The 21,491-nt window shown below is 41.8% G+C and overlaps 7 protein-coding genes across 7 annotated transcripts; 3 read left to right on the top strand and 4 right to left on the bottom strand.

Annotated features, from left to right (window-relative positions):
* Positions 1-726: 726 nt before the first annotated feature.
* Positions 727-3,264, bottom strand: BSC5 (Bsc5p; the record flags this gene model as incomplete). Its single annotated transcript, XM_056224045.1, has 1 exon — positions 727-3,264. The coding sequence occupies one exon, from the start codon at positions 3,262-3,264 to the stop codon at positions 727-729; it is 2,538 nt and encodes an 845-aa protein (XP_056078002.1).
* A 1,170-nt stretch (positions 3,265-4,434) lies between these two features.
* On the top strand, positions 4,435-8,700 carry PDR18 (ATP-binding cassette multidrug transporter PDR18; the record flags this gene model as incomplete). The annotated part of the gene is made up of 1 exon (XM_056224044.1): positions 4,435-8,700. The coding sequence occupies one exon, from the start codon at positions 4,435-4,437 to the stop codon at positions 8,698-8,700; it is 4,266 nt and encodes a 1,421-aa protein (XP_056078001.1).
* Positions 8,701-9,083: 383 nt separating this feature from the next.
* SMKI12G0160 (uncharacterized protein) lies at positions 9,084-10,112 on the bottom strand (the record flags this gene model as incomplete). The annotated part of the gene is made up of 1 exon (XM_056224043.1): positions 9,084-10,112. The coding sequence occupies one exon, from the start codon at positions 10,110-10,112 to the stop codon at positions 9,084-9,086; it is 1,029 nt and encodes a 342-aa protein (XP_056078000.1).
* Positions 10,113-11,263: 1,151 nt separating this feature from the next.
* Positions 11,264-12,967, top strand: SMKI12G0150 (sugar porter family MFS transporter; the record flags this gene model as incomplete). The annotated part of the gene is made up of 1 exon (XM_056224041.1): positions 11,264-12,967. The coding sequence occupies one exon, from the start codon at positions 11,264-11,266 to the stop codon at positions 12,965-12,967; it is 1,704 nt and encodes a 567-aa protein (XP_056077999.1).
* A 420-nt stretch (positions 12,968-13,387) lies between these two features.
* Positions 13,388-14,896, bottom strand: SMKI12G0140 (mannitol dehydrogenase family protein; the record flags this gene model as incomplete). The annotated part of the gene is made up of 1 exon (XM_056224040.1): positions 13,388-14,896. The coding sequence occupies one exon, from the start codon at positions 14,894-14,896 to the stop codon at positions 13,388-13,390; it is 1,509 nt and encodes a 502-aa protein (XP_056077998.1).
* A 2,521-nt stretch (positions 14,897-17,417) lies between these two features.
* On the top strand, positions 17,418-18,239 carry SMKI12G0130 (acetate uptake transporter family protein; the record flags this gene model as incomplete). Its single annotated transcript, XM_056224039.1, has 1 exon — positions 17,418-18,239. One exon carries the CDS (start codon positions 17,418-17,420, stop codon positions 18,237-18,239), a length of 822 nt encoding a protein of 273 aa, XP_056077997.1.
* A 1,105-nt stretch (positions 18,240-19,344) lies between these two features.
* Positions 19,345-21,096, bottom strand: SMKI12G0120 (uncharacterized protein; the record flags this gene model as incomplete). Its single annotated transcript, XM_056224038.1, has 1 exon — positions 19,345-21,096. The coding sequence occupies one exon, from the start codon at positions 21,094-21,096 to the stop codon at positions 19,345-19,347; it is 1,752 nt and encodes a 583-aa protein (XP_056077996.1).
* Between the last annotated feature and the right edge of the window lie 395 nt (positions 21,097-21,491).

Here is a 21,491-nt window from a genome sequence, read left to right as displayed (position 1 = left end):
TCAGCATTAGGATTAACCAGTTTTTCCTTGGTAACCAGATTAGGGAATTATTGTGCCTACTTTGCTGGCTTTTCTCATATAACTAGCCGAAAAAGTTCTGTGCAGCCGGTCTCGGTAACAAGGTTCAAAAATGTAGGGAAAGGAAAGAAGGAGAAGTGCACCTCCTTAAAGCAGTGCCAGCAAATACGGATCCGGTCATTGGCGTGCAAGTGCAACTCCCAATCGGGCATTCTGTACTGGTTCTTCAAGGCAATTTGCAAGCAGGCTTGTTCTATTCTTTGTTATAGGCAAGTTTTTCTAAACTTATAACACTAAATAGGAAATACATGTCAGAAGCACGCAAAAGGGCGGCAGCTTTAGTAGTAGTTCTGCTCCCACTTCGTTACTGGTACAGTTTCTTCAAAGAACGCCAAGCTTTTGGATTCTTCAGTCTTAGTGATAGATCTTATCATCTGAGATGTGTCTCTCCGTGTGCATTTATCAGGCACGTTTTCTTTGCAGCGTTGCACAATTTCTTGGACAATTAAAAATTGAAATCCTATGTATACCGTTATTTACGTTTTTGATATTTTGAGTATTTTCGAAAATATCTTCATATTAACTGCTGAACCATAGCAGAAAGTACCATCAATATGCTCTTTCCTCGCTTTATCGTTTCAAAGTCATGCATAACTATCCCACTCACAATTGACGATACTAAAGCTCCAGGAGCAATATAATATTCGCCTATTGGGTTAGATAGTTTTTGATTTGAACGGGAATATCAATTTCTGAAGTCCCTGCACCTTTATCAAAATGAAATTTAACACGGAAGAAATAAGATCTCGAACACATACAGTTCTCGAAACTAGGTACCACAGTGGCTCTGAAACCATCATTATATTTTACACTCATAAATAATGTTTTCCTGTACTCCGTTGCACTGACTCGGTTCCATTCACTTGATTTCTGGTGCGAAGTTATCGGATGATCGCAGTTTGTTGGAGCTGTTTTTATTATACTCCGAGACGCACGACGTGTCATTCCAGATGCAGGAGAGGAACCAGTATGTATGTTTTTCTCCTCAACTAGTTTCGTTTTCAATGCATATTTTACGACAACAGCTTTGGCGTCCATATGGGCTAGAGCCTTCACATCTTTAAGTGTACTTTGAGGCATGAGGTCAGAAAATGCGAGTGGTGTACCATGTAGGCGAACTCTTGCATCTTCAACAAGAAGCGAGTTTATTTTTGTTTGATTCTTAGTAAAGTTATCGCAATGTGATTCAATGTTCTCCAACATTCCCTGAAATTTATTCTTGAGTTGATTGAACCTCTGCTCGTTTAACAGAAAATCAGTATGTAACTCCACTGGTTTACAGTCTTCCGTATTCGCTGTTACACAAATTAGTTCCGTCTGTAAACGACTGATCTCCGGTGGAGCATGCGGAATACTATTAGCGGCTTGAACACACACGAGCTCAATCTGCAGGGTCTTCAGTTCCTCTTGTTCTTCAACTGAGAGAAGACTTTTCAAAGTCAACCAGTTCTGTTGACTCTGCCTGCTTTTCTTCGAAAATAGATTCTGTTTCTGAATTAGACTTGGGCTCCAATATGACAAGGACTTCTCGGGAGGTTTTACTTTTATCGTTATAAGCCCATGTTTTCCGGAAGTCATCCTTGAAGACTTGCCCAGGTGAGACAGGGGTGTGTTGTGCATACCTTTAAAAAATACATTTCTAAGATTTGTGTTGAAAACCGATGATATCGAGTAAGTCATTTCAGATTCGATAATATTCTCTTCGGATCGGTGTTTCTTTTCAATGGTTTCGTTTTTAACATTACCAGCCACTGGGTTCGATAAATACTTGCTTTTTGAGTAAGGGAGCATGTCCGAATGGTGCATTTCCCATATGTCCTCTTCATGTATAGGAGCCCCTCGTCTCAATTTAGAGAAAACTCTCTCTATTCTTCCAAGGCTTTTTGCAATGCTGATATTGAAGTCTTCTAAATCTTTGAGACACTTCTCTTTGCTAACCGGATTACAACGAAATCCAAACGGAACTATTCTAATGCTGTACTTCTGCTCACTCATTAAGCAAACATGTCCAGATGTCACATCTTTTCCCACTAACATAGCATTTATTGAGTAACCGATTAGGCTGTTTCTAGAATTATCGTTTAGCAATAGTGATGAACCTCTTTCTGACAAACGACCATAACCTAGACTCTCTGAAAATATAGGAGCAGAGAGCTCTGCATGGGAACCCTGAGCTCGATCAAATCCTAAAGTCGGTGGTAGAAGCGAGTGAGAGAAGTGCCTGTGTTTACAGGTTATATCTAATAACTGATTGGGAATCTTGAATGTAAAGAACTTCTTACGTTTATCGCCTGGATTCAGTGTCCTATCATTAGGCAGTCCAAATCTTGTTTGATCAACGGAGTCATAGAACCCAAAAAGATCCTCCCCGGTATTCACATCTTCTTGGTTATATGACCAACTCGCTGCCATATCTACCATTCTCAGAAATATTTTTGATGTTTTCTGGACTCCAAAGGGTGTTGTTGTCTTCGAGCTCGTCTTGCCTTCCAAGGTTAAATAAAACATGTCGAATTTTATTGGTTTAGATGATTTGTTTTCTACGGTGAAATAACCATGAATTATGTCACCGGATGTGTATTCCTTTAGCATGTTCTCGCATTGAGGAGACTGCCCAAACCTTGGAGCAGACTTCGTGACGAACAATTCAATTGTTATGGGAGAATCAACTCTGGGCAGGGCGTATATTCTTTCGACTGGGATGCCCTTAGCACCCTCATGATTAAAAACATGAGAAGCGGACGAATTAATTGAATCAAAAGCGAGCTGGTGGGTATCGGCGGTCGTTTGAGAATTCTCTAAACTAGCGTTATCACCGCCAAGGGCCTGCATGTCAGGTCTAGATTCGTCATCCGTAGCATCGCTGCAGGTGCTAGAAGCAGCCTCGTAATAAGGTGGATTCTCGTGGAAGTAGGCATCAAAACTGGATTGAGGAATACTACTGTGCAAATTTTCATACATTTCAAACGATGGCAATAGCTCTGGAAGAACAAAATCCTCCTCCTGAACATTCGTCATGCTCGAACCATGATCTCCACTGTTGTATGTGCAAACATCGTCTTCATTTCCTTGGGGTGTCCCACCTCTCAATTGCTCTGATGGAGTTGCACCAACGAGTGTGGCTGACGAAGAGGATATTCTGCGACAGCGGGTAGAATTATCTTGTGATTCTCCTGGTCCGTGCATTAAGAATGGTAAAAGAAAACTCGATAATGTTCTTCAGTCTTTTAGCCAGGTAACATCATTTAACTTCCTCGGGTTTATATACCAAATAGCTATGAGGCGAGTTTTACAATATCCGTAAATAACCAAGGTGAGCTAGCAGGCAGCATGTTCATTGATCAAGTAGGGTTGTTAAGTCGTTACACAGTAACATGGCGGTGCGTTTGAGAACTGTCCCCTCTATGCGTATGGATTAGTGGTTGGGATCTATCAAAAGGCAGTATTAGGTATTGCTTATCTAAGCAAATTTTTGAAGGCATCGTTTCGCTAAATGTGTGATCGGTCGAAGAAAAGCGGTAAAGATAGATAGCAAACAATCCAATAAGAAGAGAAAGTCTGAGATGACTCATAGAAGATAAAGTACTAGAAAAACAGAATAGTAGTGCGCACCCTCAAAACCTTACTTGAGTTCGCTTTTTTTTTCGCATATTTAAGTCCTCATGTAGATCTTCAATGGCTTGATGTAGGAACACAATAGCTTTTCCATGATGTTCTAGAAAGATTTTCAGGATATTAGCGTCACCTGCGAATCACAATAGCCTTATGATGTCAGATTTGTGCCTACATTTCTGAGCATCTTTTTTCCACCGGAAAAAAAGCATACGCCTTAATCGGTCATATGCTTACTTTGGAAATCGATTGTTGATACTAGCCTACTGTGAGTAATGCCTTGCGGAGACTTTTTAAACTCTTCTATGACGTTCAGTAGCGAAGGGAAGACCGTCCGATTTCTTCATACTGTATTTGCCCACTTGCATTTTTCCGATTGCGGGTCTTCAGTTGATAGAGTTTTACTTAACCGATTATATAGAGTCAAACCATTATTGTGGTAGAGAAAGCTCTCCGTTAGTTCAAATTCTTGGAAGGGCACATATGTCAGATTAGATATACTGTAGAGGCTGAAATCTTGAAAGTTATTGAAATGGACCAAAATACAAAAAATAATTCTCTTAACGGTAGTGCTCAGCCGCGCCTTCTTCTTCTCTACCGTACGACTTAAGGGTTGTCCCTTTATGACATAAGTGTCATAAACGCAATTGCAAGAAAAAAATCCAGAAACTAAGATTTTTACTCTTGGGGAATGACGATGCTGTCGAAGATATTGATGCTAAGACTCAGGCAAATCTGGAAAAAATGACCACCCAAACTATGAAAGATGATCCTACGGAATTGGATAGTCCAAATTCTAACACATATGATGCTTCGGCCGTAATCAAATCTTTTGTTAAAGAGGCTTCTGAACAGGGCATTCATCTCCGTAAGGCAGGTGTCACCATGGAATGTGTTTCAGTAGAAGGTCTGGATTCTAGGTTTTTGGAAGGGCAAACATTTGGTGATATTTTGTGTTTACCATGGACAATTATTAAAGGCGTCCGTGAACGTAGGAATCGCAAAAAGATGATAATGATTCTGAAAAGCGTTAGTCTGTTGGCTAAACCAGGGGAGATGGTCCTTGTTCTAGGAAGACCGGGCGCCGGCTGCTCTTCCTTTTTAAAAAGTGCAGCTGGCGAGACTAGTCAATTTGCTGGTGGTGTAGCAACAGGTGCCATATCATATGACGGTATCCCTCAGAAGGAAATGATGCGGCATTACAAGTCAGATGTGATTTATAATGGGGAACAAGACGTCCATTTCCCGCATTTGACTGTAAAACAGACTCTGGATTTTGCTATCGGCTGTAAGATGCCTGCGAAGAGAGTCAATGATGTCACAAGGGAAGAATATGTTGCCACCACTAGAGAATTCTATGCGAAAATTTTTGGCTTAACGCACACTTATGATACAAAAGTCGGTAACGATTTTATTAGCGGCGTATCTGGAGGTGAACGAAAACGTGTTTCCATTGCTGAAGCATTAGCGGCGAGAGGTTCGATCTACTGCTGGGATAATGCTACGAGAGGTCTTGACGCCTCTACGGCACTAGAGTTTGCGCAGGCCATTCGTACTATGGGCAAACTGCTGGGACTAACAACTCTAGTTACTATTTACCAGGCCAGTGAAAACATTTATGAAACATTTGATAAAGTAACTGTCTTATATGCTGGCAGACAAGTATTCTACGGCAAAGCTACCGAGGCCAAGAATTATTTTGAAAGCATGGGCTACTTGTGCCCACCAAGACAATCTACCGCTGAATATTTGACCGCCATCACTGATCCTAACGGTCTGCACGAAATAAAGCCCGGCCTTAGGGACCAAGTACCTCATACCGCTGAGGAATTTGAGAAATACTGGCTCAATTCCCCAGAGTATGCCTGCTTGCAGCGCGAGATCCAGAAGTCCAAACATGAAGTAAATGCTGAGAAGACCAAAAAAGCATACAATGAGTCTATGGCACAGGAAAAATCGAAAGGCGCAAGAAAATACTCTTACTACACCATATCTTACTGGGAGCAAGTTAGACTTTGTACCATTAGAGGTTTTCAGAGAATTTACGGCGATAGGTCATACACTGTGATTAACACATGCGCTGCGATAGCACAGGCATTTATCACAGGGTCACTATTTTATCAATCACCTCCCTCCACTCTGGGCGCGTTCTCTAGAAGTGGTGTCCTCTTTTTTTCCCTGTTGTATTATTCTTTGATGGGCCTAGCTAATATTAGTTTTGAGCATAGACCCATATTGCAAAAGCACAAGGTATACTCCCTCTACCATCCCTCGGCAGAGGCATTGGCAAGTACAATATCCTCATTCCCATTCAGAATGATTGGTCTAACCCTCTTCATAATCATTCTGTACTTCTTGGCCGGTCTACACAGGAGCGCCGGAACCTTCTTTACTCTGTATTTGTTTTTGACAATGTGTTCGGAAGCTATTACAAGTTTGTTTCAAATGATTTCCTCTCTCTGTGACACATTGTCACAGGCCAACTCGATTGCTGGTGTTGTGATGTTGTCTATTGCCATGTATTCGACGTACATGGTACAACTACCTTCAATGCACCCGTGGTTCAAGTGGATTTCGTACATTCTTCCCATCAGATATGCTTTTGAATCGATGCTGAACGCAGAATTTCATGGAAGGCATATGGATTGTGGGGGTACCTTGGTTCCTTCCGGACCTGGTTTTGAAAATGTATTACCTGAAAATCAAGTGTGTGCTTTTATTGGTTCCAGGCCTGGTCAATCTTGGGTTCTTGGCGACGATTATTTAAGGGCCCAATATCAATATGAGTATAGCAACACTTGGAGAAACTTCGGGATTATGTGGTGTTTCTTGATTGGCTACATCATTTTGAGGGCACTGTTCACTGAGTACAAAAGTCCGGTTAAAAGTGGAGGTGATGCTCTAGTTTTCAAGAAGAATGCAAAGAATGCCCCACAAAAATCATGGAGCGACAAAAATGATGAAGAAAACCTTAGCACGTCTATAGCAACCCAAGATATGAAGGATGTAGCTTCGAGTAACGGCGATAGCACATATTCAGAATTCGACGGGTTGGAGTCTACCGGAGTGTTTATCTGGAGAAACGTTACTCTCACGGTGCAGCATTCCAACGGGAAACGTAAACTTTTGGACAACGTAAGCGGTTACTGTGTTCCAGGCACTTTGACCGCGTTGATAGGTGAGTCCGGTGCTGGTAAAACCACTTTATTGAACACCTTGGCCCAAAGGAACGTGGGGACGATCACCGGTGATATGTTGGTTAATGGCCTGCCAATTGACGCAAGTTTTGCACGGCGTACTGGCTACGTACAGCAGCAGGATATTCATATTGCAGAACTAACTGTCAGAGAATCTTTGCAATTTAGTGCCCGCATGCGGCGGCCACAATCTATACCTGACACTGAAAAGATGGAGTACGTTGAAAAGATTATATCTATTCTTGAAATGCAGGAGTTTTCGGAAGCTCTTGTGGGTGAGATTGGTCACGGTTTGAATGTTGAACAAAGAAAGAAGCTATCAATTGGAGTCGAGCTTGTCGGTAAGCCTGATTTATTATTGTTTTTGGACGAACCAACATCTGGGTTGGATTCGCAATCTGCGTGGGCTGTTATCAAGGTGTTAAAAAGATTGGCCCGATCAGGCCAGTCGATTTTGTGTACTATACACCAACCATCTGCTACTCTTTTTGAACAGTTTGACTGGTTATTGCTTTTAGGAAAAGGTGGTCGAACAATTTATTTTGGTGGAATAGGTGAAAACTCAAGCTCTGTTGTGGAGTATTTTGAAAAGAATGGTGCTAGGAAATGCAAAAACAACGAGAACCCCGCTGAGTATATTCTAGAGGCCATTGGTGCTGGTGCCAGCACTACTGTTCAACAGGACTGGTCTACTATATGGCAGGCCTCCTGCGGGAATGCAAACGTCTGCAAAAAAATAAGCACTATGATCAAAGATTTGTCCTCTTCGAAATCAAAGAAGGTAGCCGTAAAACTCTCCAAGTATGCAACATCGTATTCCTACCAGTTCTGGTATGTCCTCCGCAGATCTAGTCTGACTTTCTGGAGGAACCTGAACTATGTCATGGCCAAGATGATGCTGTTGATAGTTAGTGGTTTGTTCATCGGCTTTACGTTTTTCCATGTGGGCGCCAACGTTATTGGGTTGCAAAATACATTGTTTGCCTGTTTTATGGCCATCGTTATATCAGCCCCGGCAACAAATCAGATCCAGGAACGCGCTACTGCGGCTAAGGAACTATACGAAGTTCGAGAGTCTAAATCTAACATGTTCCACTGGTCTTTACTTCTGATCACTCACTATTTAAATGAATTGCCTTACCATTTACTCTTTTCAACTATTTTTTTCGTTTCGTTGTATTTTCCTCTGGGAATATTTTTCGAGGTCTCTAGATCTGGTGTCTTCTATCTGAACTATGCCATACTCTTCCAGCTGTACTATATCGGTCTTGCTTTGATGGTTCTGTACATGTCTCCAAATCTACAGTCTGCAAATGTCATCATAGGTTTTGTGCTTTCGTTCTTGCTCTCCTTCTGCGGTGCCGTTCAACCTTCCTTCCTCATGCCTGGATTCTGGACATTTATGTGGAAGCTGTCCCCTTACACGTATTTTTTGCAAAATTTCATTGGCTTACTGATGCATGACACACCGGTAATATGTTCAGAGAAGGAGCTCTCTGTTTTCAATCCTCCTATAGGCCAAACATGTGGGGAATTCACCAAACCGTTTTTCGAGCTTGGGACTGGATATATTGCAAACCCAGACGCTACCTCCGATTGTGCGTACTGCCAGTTCAAAGTGGGAGACGAATACTTGGCTCGCATAAATGCAAGCTTCAGTTATCTATGGAGAAACTTTGGCTTAATTTGGGCTTATATCGCTTTCAATATCTTTGGTATGATTGCAGTTTACTATGTCTTTCAAGTCAGGCATTTTTCCCTTATGAAGATTGGCTTTGTGAAAAGGATAGTATTTGAATTCAAGAGGAAGTGATTACTGCAGACGCTGCTATAGGTGGTGCAGGTGGGATTTTTTTGTTCGATTTGGCCCATATTGTGAATTTCGGGTTATATGACGCGAATGTTTTCATGCATATTTTCTGCCAATTAGTGTAATAATCATGAAGCTCAAGAAGAAGAAGAAGAAGAAGAAGAAGAAGATCTCAATCTCCTAGTGGTTCTCGATGCATGGATCGGTAGTCATGGGTGTAAATACTTGGCTCAAATATGTAGTTGTCTTGATACGCAGCGATGTATTTTTCTTTGAACTATAGTTCCAGGAATATTACTGGGTTGCAAAGATTTAACACTGAGTATAGTTTAGATCGTATATCATTATGAAAAGTTTTATTTACAAACAAGTAAAGCAACAGACATCTAAATACCGAAACGGTACTGAGTCTTCGAAGTGTATAATTTGCCGCGCTTCAAAAGAACACAATCTCTCCATTCATCACGGTTAATGGCATCAACATATCTGCCTTGTTGAACGGCAAATCCCGATCTTGGTACAAATTTGCCACATAGATTGTCACCAGTATACAGATGGACTGTTGGTTCTGTCGTGGAAACCTCAAAGTGGAGATGCGACTCTGGATGATAGGCCTTGAAAACGGGAACCAACTTGTTTACACCCACAGAGTCGGTAGACTTCAAATTTTTGTTGGCATCGATAATGAAAGTGCAATCAAACACAGGTTCATTATCCTTCAAAACAGTAGGTTCAGCAGAATCAAAAGTAGCGATATTCCTTTCAACGAACTTTCCGGTTGGAAGTAATGCTCCCTCTGTAACATCTAGCGATTTGTTCGAGCAGACACTAACTTCGGTACCACATATGGACTTTTCATTCTTGACCTTGTTCAGGTTGAAATAAGAGTGGTTGGTCATATTGATTGGTGTAGCATCTCCGCGAACCAGATGCGCTTGATATTCCATGTCTAAAGTCATCTCAGCGACATTCAAGGTGTATTTTACTGAAACTTCTAAATCACCGGGGAATTCATTTGGGTTGGGTTGGGTGTGATCATCCAACAACTTGAATTTAACAACGTAAACTCCTTGGGAAGGATTCTCAACAGGACCTGCTGTATACTGCTTGAGGTTCAAAGAACTGACACTGCTGTGGTTTGTGTTACCGCAATTGTTAACAGTCAACTTGTGAGGACCATCTTCCAAACTGAAAACACCCTTGGCAATACGGTTGGCATAACGACCGACGGTAGCACCCATCATATTACCGTCTGTTAAATAGTCTTCTACGTTTGAATATCCTTGAACTACCGATTGATTGTTTACCCTCAGGTCCACTAGCGTAGCACCAAGTGGTGCGATGGTGGCTTGGAACCTTTTTTCATCACCAATTGTGATGACTCCGTACTTGTCACTACTGCCACTGTTTGTCATTATATTTCTCAATCTTTTTTTTTTCGCTGCTTGTCTTACAGCTTGACCCAACAAGCGATGAAACCTCAACTTGCTTGGTATTTATATGTCTTACCGGACTCGGCGTACATGGAAGAGAGTGTAGTTTAATTACATTTCACTAACTATTGTTTTACACCCCCGCATTATAATAGGTTATCTCAGTGGCACGGGGTAGGAAGTTTATTTCATCATACCACTCAATGTGCTGCTGGGCTGCCAAATGTTCGTGGTTGGGCAGGGGAAACGTAATAAAGATGAAAAAAAAAAAGCATCCAGTGTTTCCATCTTACATGCTGCCTTCTAATACAATAGTGGGGGTGTTACAGGGGTGCAGATAAATCACGAAGTATTGTGGGGGCTAGTTGGTGTTTCAACGCGTGAAAGATTCCTATGTGCTTCCTACACAATTGCGCGATTATAATATGCAAAAGATTATTTTCTGTATCTCCGTTCATGTTCTTCTTAGCACCGCTCCTTGTAGCGACTACCGCGGCTATTGCGGTGGATTTTTTTCACATTAAGCAGCAAAGTACTTGTCGGAAACGAAGTGTTTCTTCGTGTCGTTATTTCAAGATTACCTTCTGACGTCACCCTTTTTGCAGCCAGAAAAAGCATTTTTATTGACTTTAAGGTTGCGTTTCGGACTTAGCACTCAAAACTCAAAAAGGAGAGGTGGGGGTGGGGAAAGAAGCTCGCATGAATAGTGTGGCGGGGCACAAGGAATCATGCACATGAAGGCCAAGGCCGAAGACCCAAGGCACACAGGCACACAGGCACAATGCAATATAGTTTTCCAGCTCAACATGATGACGTAAACGTTCGAAGATAATGTTGCATAATCGTGTATTAGACTCCCAGTCTAAAAACAGCCAAAATACCGTAGAACCTAGTCGAAGGAAAATGAATAACAGAAATGGTTGGTTATGCTAGGTAAATATGTGCAGTGGACCTCCCTGCCACCTAAATTTATAGTATCGGTGGTAGGCAGACCTTATCGCCATGATATAGTCTCCCTACCCATCCGTGATATGGTCAACGAAGCATATAAAAAGAGAAGGTTAAGTAACACAATCTTCTGGCGCGATTTAGTATCCCAAAGCAAAAAAAAAAAACATAATAAAAACAAAAAGATGTCTACCGTGCAATCTTCTCGCGGAAGTGACGCAGATATCCAAAATGCTACTAACACTGATGTTTATGTCGCACCACCTGCAGAAAAAGACTGCTCTGATGAGTTTGATGATAATGAAATTTTAAATGGGGATACGATAGAGCCTCCAAAGAGGGGCCTTCTAGGTTACCTCGTCATCTATTTACTCTGTTATCCTATATCCTTTGGAGGTTTCCTACCTGGTTGGGATAGTGGTATTACAGCAGGTTTCATCAACATGGACAACTTCAAAATGAACTTTGGATCCTACAAGCACAGTACTGGAGAGTACTACTTAAGCAATGTTCGTATGGGTCTTTTGGTCGCCATGTTTAGTGTCGGATGTGCTATAGGGGGTGTCTCTTTCGCCCGTTTTGCCGATAAGTTAGGCAGAAGGCTAGCAATTGTGATTGTGGTATTGGTATATATGGTTGGTGCCATTATTCAGATCAGTTCAAACCGTAAATGGTACCAATACTTTGTCGGTAAGATCATTTACGGTCTCGGTGCTGGTGGTTGTTCGGTGTTGTGTCCAATGCTTTTGTCGGAAATAGCACCCAAGGACTTGAGAGGTGGGCTTATTTCATTGTACCAACTGAACATGACCTTTGGTATTTTCTTAGGTTATTGTAGCGTTTATGGGACAAGGAAATATGACAACACTGCACAATGGAGAGTGCCTCTTGGGCTTTGCTTTTTGTGGGCCCTGATTATCATCATTGGTATGCTATTGGTCCCAGAATCACCCAGGTATTTGATCGAGTGTGAAAGACATGAGGATGCATGTATTTCGATTGCAAAGATTAACAAGGTTTCACCAGAGGATCCATGGGTACAGAGACAGGTTGAAGAAATCAACGTCGGGGTGCTCGCCCAAAAGGAACTAGGAGAAGCATCATGGAAGGAACTTTTCTCAATTAAAACAAAGGTGCTTCAACGTTTGATTACAGGGATCCTAGTGCAAACCTTTTTGCAACTTACCGGTGAAAACTACTTTTTCTTCTACGGAACTACCATCTTCAAATCTGTCGGGCTTACTGACGGTTTTGAGACCTCAATCGTTTTGGGTACCGTGAATTTCTTCTCCACTATCATCGCTGTTATGGTCGTCGACAAGATCGGTCGTCGTAAATGTCTATTGTTCGGTGCAGCTGGAATGATGGCTTGTATGGTTATATTTGCTAGTATCGGGGTGAAATGTCTTTACCCCCACGGCCAGGATGGTCCCTCTTCGAAAGGTGCAGGTAATGCTATGATTGTGTTCACCTGCTTTTATATATTCTGCTTCGCAACAACATGGGCACCAGTCGCTTATATCGTGGTTGCTGAGTCGTTCCCTTCGAAGGTCAAGTCCAGAGCTATGTCCATTTCAACTGCATTCAACTGGCTATGGCAATTCTTGATCGGTTTCTTCACACCATTCATTACCGGCTCGATACATTTCTACTATGGTTATGTGTTTGTTGGATGTTTGGTTGCCATGTTTTTGTACATATTCTTCTTTTTACCAGAAACAATCGGTTTATCTTTGGAAGAAATCCAATTACTGTACGAAGAAGGTGTGAAGCCATGGAAATCCACATCTTGGGTTCCACCATCAAGGAGAGGAGTCCATTCAGAAGAGACTGAGACTCAGGATAAAGATTGGAAGAAATTTTTGAAGTTTTCAAAGGGTTCTAGTTGATCGTTGAAACCGTATGTTTGTCATTGTAGGCGGCATTGACTATTATGCTTGACATATAAATATGTAATTTTAATTTAACACGACTTTCGAAGCTATGAAAATTGATACGCATGCACACTGGTATGTGCTTAGTACCGGAGGAGCAGTTTATTCAGAACATTATCAAGTCTGATCGTTTCCTTTTTTCTACAAAGCGAAAGGAGAAAGCTTAATGTTTGTGGGGTGAATGTCGCCGCTGATGGGGATGACTAATACAATATGAGTGTTATTAGGTACTTATTCAAGATCTTCGAGAGTTAACCCACAAATATATAACACAATAGTTTGCTGAATAACACAATATAAAAAAAAGTACAAAAATACATAATCTATCCCAGATATCTGGTCATTACTATCCAGGCAGGCAAATCGCTTTCTAAATTACACCTGGTCTAGAACTTCATTCACAGCAGCAAGTGGACCTTTATCATAGACAACTTCTAGCGAGTGAGTCAATTGCGCAACAAAGTCCTTGTTATCACGAATCTCAGGGCTGAAAAGGACCTCGATGTTAAGTAGCTCGTGAGGATCCTTACCACCCTTTACAGCAGCAGCCTTCAAGGTATCTGCCATGGGGTCCTCAATTTCGAATGGTTTGCCGTTCATGTCGACACCGGTCAAATAACGGAACCATCCAGCCACACACACTGCCAACAACTTATACTTGCCGTTAGGCTTGCGCAACTGCTCGTAGATCGAAGGTAAAACGTACTTGGGCATCTTACCTGAGCCCATCAAACAGATACGTGCAACGGTGTCCTGAATTGCTGGATTGGAGAATCTCTCCAACACAGACGCAGTGTATTCCTCGAAATCCACGCCTGGCACCTTAGGTAACAATGGGATGACTTCCTCACGCATCAAAACACGGATGTACTTGTTGATGGTTGGGTCGTTGACGACCTCGTGTATATAGGTGTAACCGGCCAAGTATCCAAGGTATCCCATGGCCGAGTGCCCACCGTTAAGCAGACGCAGTTTCATCAGTTCATAGGAATCGACATCCTTGACAACTTGAACACCGACAAGTTCCCAAGGAGGACGGCCGTCAGAAAAGTTGTCTTCAAGAACCCATTGGATGAAAGGCTCTGCAACAACGGGACATTGGTCCTTAATTCCCCAAGTATCAGTGACGTACTTGCGCTCCTTGTCAGTGCAACGTGGTGTGACACGATCAACCATACAGTTAGGAGAAGTAACCTTCTCTTCGATCCAGGCAGCGAACTTCTCATCCTTCTTTAACTTGGCAAACGCAACAAGCATAGCCTTGACTGTGATACCGTTCTGAGGCATGTTGTCACAGGACATAATGGTGAAGGGAGTGAGGCCTTTCTTGTAACGCAGCAATAGAGCCTCATATAGGTAACCGTAGAGAGTGGCAGGATTCTCTGGATGATTCAAATCGTTGACAATTTCCGGAGCATCGGTCATTAACGAGTTTGTTGCTTCACTATGGTAATAACCGTTCTCGGTAACGGTTAGAGAAACAATATGTGTATCTGGGTTGGCCATTTTTTCGATGACAGCCCTTGGATCATCGGGTGCGTACATGTATGCGGTGATGGAACCGACAATGTAAGCGTTGGTTTCCTTGATACCGCGCTCTACAACTGTGTATAGACAATCTTGGGCTTTCATAGCATCGCGCATAAGGGCATCTGCCTTCATTAAGCCAACACCACATATGGACCAGTCCTTCAAGCTGTGATCCTGCATCAAACGGTTCATGAAAACGGCCAAGTGGGAACGATGGAATGCACCAACACCCAGATGAACAATACCCTGTTTAACGCCTTCTCTGGGGTAAGTTGGTATTGGAAGGGTGGATTGAAAACTCTTGAGAGTTTTTGCATTCAAGCTGGTAGCTGTTGTTTCATTGGACTTTGTCATTTTTGAAGTTGTTACTTTTCTTCTTTTTTTTCTTTTTTGTTGTTGTTGTGTTGTTATTGTTATTATGTGTTGAAAATTGAAGAGAGGAATAAATGTGAACAGTTGGACAGTTACTATTAGCTATTTATACGTAAAACGGAATGATGTCTAAGACTTTGAGGCATCAATCCCCCCACATCTTTTCCCCTGGAATATGATGCTTCTCGATTACAGTTGGCTAACATTACAGTGTATGAAGTTTTTTCCAATTTCCATAAGATACGATGGATCTATGTACCCTATTGCTCACAGCTAGTACTACAACTTTAATGCTTGGAGCTGCGTGAAAAAAATCATGTAATGACGTACTATAATGGTGTGTAGTGCAACCAAAGGTGGCGAGTTAAAAATAAAAAGAAAGTTTATGCAAAATGAACTAGTTCAGGTTGTTCTACAGCAGTTTCTGACCCACGCCAAGGAGAGAGTGATTATGTACGCAACGCGGGGTAAAGCGACTCAGGCACAAAGGCAAAAACCAATAAGGCACGAACAGGCACCAATTTCTACCCACGCTGCACTACCCCGCAACCCCTTATTTTCAAGGGTAGACTGCAGGAAGCTTAAACTTTATGTACGTACAGGTATAGAGAGCAAGGTTCTCGGGGTTAATTATTAGTAGGCTAGCTAGGCATAAGTTCAGCATTCATCGGGCTTTGTTGGGGTGGAAATATTGAACAAAACTCGTTCCCGAGTTGCTGTATTAATTGAAAGTTCCAATACTTTCTCTTCTTTGGCATTCAAAGGCACTACGATGCTTTGCCTATCTCCGGTCACACGTCGTTCGTGTGCACTCATCCTATCACTACCAGCTGAGTTTCTCTGATTTTCCTGTTGTGCAACAAAACTTGGCGTATAAAGAAGAAAAATGTTCCGAGGTATTTAATGTTATGGTTGTACCCAAGAAAAACTGTGTCTGAAACTAGTAGTTCTGCTTTTATTTTGAGGAAAGCATGCGACATTGCCATCGAGCAAAGAGCGGTTTCTACGATTACCGACCACTATTATGTCAAGTTAGCCATCGATGCCACTATAATCTGTGATTCGACGTCCATTACTACAGAAGCAGATGTACTGGAAAATACATATCAGAGGCTCCAGTGGTGTGGGACCTGAAGGAGTATTGGTTGATATAGTCGCGCGCGCGCGTTTGGTGCCTATCACGTCATTTTCATTGATGCGTTTGCCAACAAGTACAAGATGGCAGAAAGTACACCAGAATCTTAATTACTGAATTGAGTGGTAAGAAAATGAAATTGCTGGAATGCATCTGTTACTTGTTTGAAGATTGTATCGAGGGGTGAGGTTGGTTTCTTTGGGCAAAATCAATGTTAGGCCCTTGATAATATATAGATTTCTGTTTTGAAGAGACTGCAAAGGTTCGTACTTACACCGTCATTCATGATGGGACGTAGTCAAGGATGTAATTGCCATCATCGAATGAAATTTTGATTTCTTCACCAGGTTCTCATCGTCAAGAGGTATGAAAGTATAAGCCAACAGACGACTTTTTTTCTTTCTTCTTCCGTGAGTGACTTTACTATTGTTTTGAATCTGCACAGACGTTAGTGCATATACTCATAAATAGAAAGATTGCTAGTTTGCGAAGATAGATATTTGATCTATCAATGTATAAAGTTTTTAGCGCTCTGAATCAGCAAGAACATAATACCAAAATGATGAACTAACGAAATTTATACCTAGAATTACATAACATAATTGTTTGTATGTTTTTGTCAATTGTAACGATACCAAGAAAGTACATTGTTTCTGAACTTGAATACTTGACAGGTGTGGCCTCTAAAAGTACAGCACTGTTTCTGAAAGGAGGTGTAGGACGAAATACCAAGCCTTGCTATCCTATTATTCTGGCCATAAGATGCAGTCTTCCGCGGAACGATACGCAGTTATTCACTCCCTTCCAGAGCTTTTCTTTTTCTCTTGTATACAGACATAGAAAAGTTCGAAGAACTAAACGGGGAAGAGTTGTTGGATGAATTTTCCTTCAGGCACTCCCGCCTCGAAACAAGCACGACATAAAAGTATCCCATTACCACTATGAAGCTTAAAAAAAGATACATCGTTATGATGGGTAAAGAGTAATAGATTTAATCTGAGTTTTAGATTAAACTTTACCCCGCCCCCACAACCAGATGGCATGACTAATTATTCTTTTTCTTTCTTTTTCCTTTATCTTATTTTTGTTTCCTTTCTTCTCATTCTTCTTTCTGAGAGGCCAACTGTGAAAGAAAATACAAAGGGGTGGGGTATAGGTGATTTGGAAGGAACACACTCTATTGTACGTAATGTGATCGGCATCAACAAAATTTTGGTTTTAGCTGAGTCGGTTCACGGGGAAGAATGGCGAAGTAAGCACTTATAAAAGGTAAAGAATTTGCCTCTTGAAATAAAGCTTTAGCATGCTGGCTGTCAAAAGCAGATCTTGAATAAGTAAGAAAAATAGCAAACCTCTAAAGTAGAACTTATGTCTTCAATATCCTCATTCCAAGGCAGTATGAGAGAAACAACACAAATGCAACAAGCGAGAACATCCCCACAGGACTCGAGTAGAGATGAAAAAGTGCCTAACTGCAAGCACTTTGAGTCTGTTGGTGATTATATCCTGATAGGTGACCAGGCTTTCAAGAAAAGCGATTTCGCAAACACCTTCAGGGAAGACTCAGGCCGCAATATGCACGAAGAGCAACCAAGACAGCCTGGTTTCGCCAATCCACTTCCACTCGGATTGGCCTCTTTCTCGTTCATGTGCCTAACTTTAGGTTTGGTAAATGCAAGGGTGCGCGGGGTCACTAATCTGTACCTGTTGAATGCGTCTTTTATTTTTGGTGGTGCTGTTGTTCTGCTTTCAGGTCTTCTCTCCTTCTGTGTCGGAGATACATTTTGTATGACGGTCTTTGGCTCATTTGGGGGATTTTGGATTAGCTGGGGCTGCCTCAACCTCGAGCAATTCGGCGTGGCTAAAGCATATGCAGATGATCCTCAGGCGCTGCAAAATGTACTGGGATTTTACCTTGCCGGATGGACCGTATTCAATTTCTTGGTCATGGTGTGCTCCATGAAGAGTACTTGGGGCATATTTCTATTGTTGCTTTTCCTAGACTTGACGTTTTTGATGTTGTGTATCGGCTCTTTCACACAAAGCGTCAATGTATCCATGGCAGGAGGATACTTTGGTATATTGAGCAGCTGTTGCGGCTGGTATTCCTTATACTGCTCAATTGCTAATAAGGATAGTTCCTACGTTCCTTTGATCGCATATCCGATGCCTGGTTCTCACATAGTATAACGGAGAATACGTTTGATTTCTTGTTTTGCTATGCATTATGACTTTTTGAACTCTTGATCCAAAAAATGAATAATTTTGTTTGACATGAGAGAAGGAGAGAAAAAAACGCTGAGGCCTTGACATATGGTATGCAAGCGAGTTTAGTTTTATTTGAAGTTGGTCAGGCTAATATTTAATCATGTGTAGATGAGTTCGTAGATAATCCTATATTATTATTGTTATCATTGATACACCATAAAAGAAATGGACGAGAAGTTCATAGAAACTCTTGCAGTTGCGTCAGAGGTGTCGGTCTTTGCAGATCAACCTCCTGCCCTACTAGCGTTCACTCATAGCACAGCCTGGTGTATGTATGCAGAATGTCTTTGTGAAGGCGTAAGAAAGTGGAAGACCTCACTTGAAGTTGTCTTTGAATATATGAGGATCATGTAATAATGGCTCCTACTAATTTTATGGCGATGTAGATACAGGACTGAGTTGTGGTTATTGTTATAAATCCTGGGAACAGCCCTTGTGAAACCTTGTCAAGAGGGTCCGAAACCTGTCCTCAGTTGTCTTCATATAAACTTTGGGAACGTACAATAAACGAAAAGTGAGAAAATTGTAAAGACATTATCAATATGGAAATGAGATAGTTTTACAACTCGTCGCGTCCATTAAATGCTGCCGCAGCATGCTGTAGGAGCTGAATAGGACGAGTGATCAAATGGTTGGAATTCAGTTAGAACGAAATGGATGTGTGTCACAGGAACCGCAGAACAATGTAAGGGTGTGTGTTATGCGTCTATTATAAGGGTGTCCTTAAGATAATGTGGTACCGTTTTATTGCCGGCGTTGAAGAGTGCTGACGTGGGCAAAATAAAAGTAAAAATACAAAAAATAATACATACACTTTAGCACATCTAGATATATATGTAGTGTTGCGGTTAGAGCGCACATTATATCCATCTGCACTGAAAAAAAGACCAGATACGGTACAATAGCTGTGAGAAAAAAATATGGTGAATAAAAACACTTTAGCCAAGAATTGGTGAAGACAGCGAACGAACAAAAGAAATAAGGGTATAATGGAAATTTTGAAACTAGAATTTGTTTGGTCCTACTCTCATACAACCGGGACGTTCTTCGCCACATATTCATAGTACTGTGGCTTGCATTTGTAATTTAATAAGTCCTCGATAGCAGATCCGTATTTGATCAACTGAGGTTCTTGCCAAGCTGATTGCATTATACCAAGGCCAAAAGGTCTGCCATTGGCCTTTTTCACACCGATTGGTAACGTAATCATTGGATAACCGGCTTTAGCGGCTTGCTGGTAGGTAATTGACAGACCACTTGGAACCAAAAGACCATCCAGCTTGAAATTTTCGCCAGTAGTGGGATCCGTGTAGTTCAGCGCATGGTCGATGCCCTCATCCCTGGAAGTTCTTTGAACAAATTCAACAGCCTGCCAGTACGTCTCATTCTTGATACCTCCCCAGGTGAGAGAGTCCAAGAAGGAATCCTGACCAGATGAGAAGGCTGGATGTGTATTATTGTATCCACCTTCGCTACCAGTGAACTTGTAATTATATTCAACAATATCTTCTAGAGAGCGTATATTGGTGTTTTCCAGTTCGCTCAAGTAAGACTTGATGTTATTGTAGAAGTCAACTTTTACTACTGTAAATTCACTCTCATTTGCTGATCCGAGATCCCAGTTCCAGCCATTGTCGGAAATCACGTCCAGATTTCCAAAATCTGTATTATTGTATACCGTGGCTCCCGCATCTTCAATTGTTTTGATCACTTCTAAAAGTCTAGGAATCTCGTCAGTTTTGGCATGCGACCATAGCTTTTTCCATGGCAAGCCAAACCTAGCACCCTTCAGAGCACTTTTGTCGGTCAGATATTTCATATAATCACCGTCCCCTGGAACATTGCCGGTTTGGTTCAGAGTATACACATCTCTTTCATCGACACCCCACATGTATTGGAAAGCATATACTGCATCGCGCACAGTCCTAGCCATGGGCCCAGTGGTATCCTGATGTTCTGATTCTGGAATTACACCAGACCTCGAAGTTAAACCAACGGTTGGTTTGAAACCAACGATACCGTTTCTCATAGCCGGGTCGATAATGCTACCGTCAGTTTCGGTTCCCAGTGAAAACATTATCATGTTGGCCGCTACAGAGCTGGCACTTCCAGAAGAACTGCCACCTGGATTGGTAGTAAGGTTGAAAGGACAGCGTGCTTGGTCACCTCTGGCAGAGTAGCCCTCAGAGTAGTCGGATGATCTCATGTCTGCCCATTCGCTCAACGTGGAGTGACCAAACAATACGGCACCAGCATCTCTCAATTTAGATACAACATGAGCATCTCGTGGTACTACTGAGCCCAGGAGCATCCATGAACCGCACGTAGTATCCATTTTGTCCTTTGTAGCGAAATTGTCCTTGACTAGAAATGGAATCCCGTGCAATGGACTTCTAACAATCCCCGCTGCACGTTCACGGTCTCTTTCCTGAGCAATTGAAATAGCGTCCGGATTGATCTGCATTATACCATTAACATACGAATTAAGCTGGAAGTAGCGGTCTAGGTAACAATGGATAACATCCTCGGATGTCAAGACACCTTTATCAAAGTAACCCTGTAGTTGGTCTATAGTAGCGTCTTCTAGCGTAATACCTTTGCATGTACCCATCGGAAATAGTTCCGTTGACTGTGTTTGAGGGTAGACAAAAGTGGTTGTATTCACCATTTGCGTTTCGGCAGGTGCATTGGCTAAAAACCGTTTCCATAGTTTATCAATTGGCGAGGCTTCAACAGATGCCCACGATAATCCTAATAGCAAAGCGTTTCTGATCCTCATAACTCTCCCGTGGTCTGTTATTTTGAGTTATATTCTCATCCCCAGGAAGACGATGACGATGCGACACGCCAACCATATATATATCTAAATTTAATGTCATATGCTTTCCTCATGATGACCAATGAGAAGCTTATCACATTTGTATAGCAGTTTACGATAGGAAATATTGAGATAAAGCGTATCGTTGCAGAAATTGACCAGGTTTGGCAAGTACTTTGTGAACATCCTATTCAATTACCCATTTGAGTAGAACTTGATTTTAGGTTAAGGCAATTTCCAGTTTTTTAGTCACGTTCTCGAACGAAAATAGCAATGAAAGTACTCTCAGTTTTTGTTTTATGGAAATAGTATTACACGAACCCAAAGGCAAGAGGATTAAGGTGGTTGCGCTAATA

Source organism: Saccharomyces mikatae (genome assembly GCF_947241705.1).
Source record: "Saccharomyces mikatae IFO 1815 strain IFO1815 genome assembly, chromosome: 12".
NCBI classification, from domain to species: domain Eukaryota; kingdom Fungi; phylum Ascomycota; class Saccharomycetes; order Saccharomycetales; family Saccharomycetaceae; genus Saccharomyces; species Saccharomyces mikatae.
Note: the sequence above shows the minus strand (reverse complement) of the source record. Positions and strands in the feature narration are given on the sequence as shown.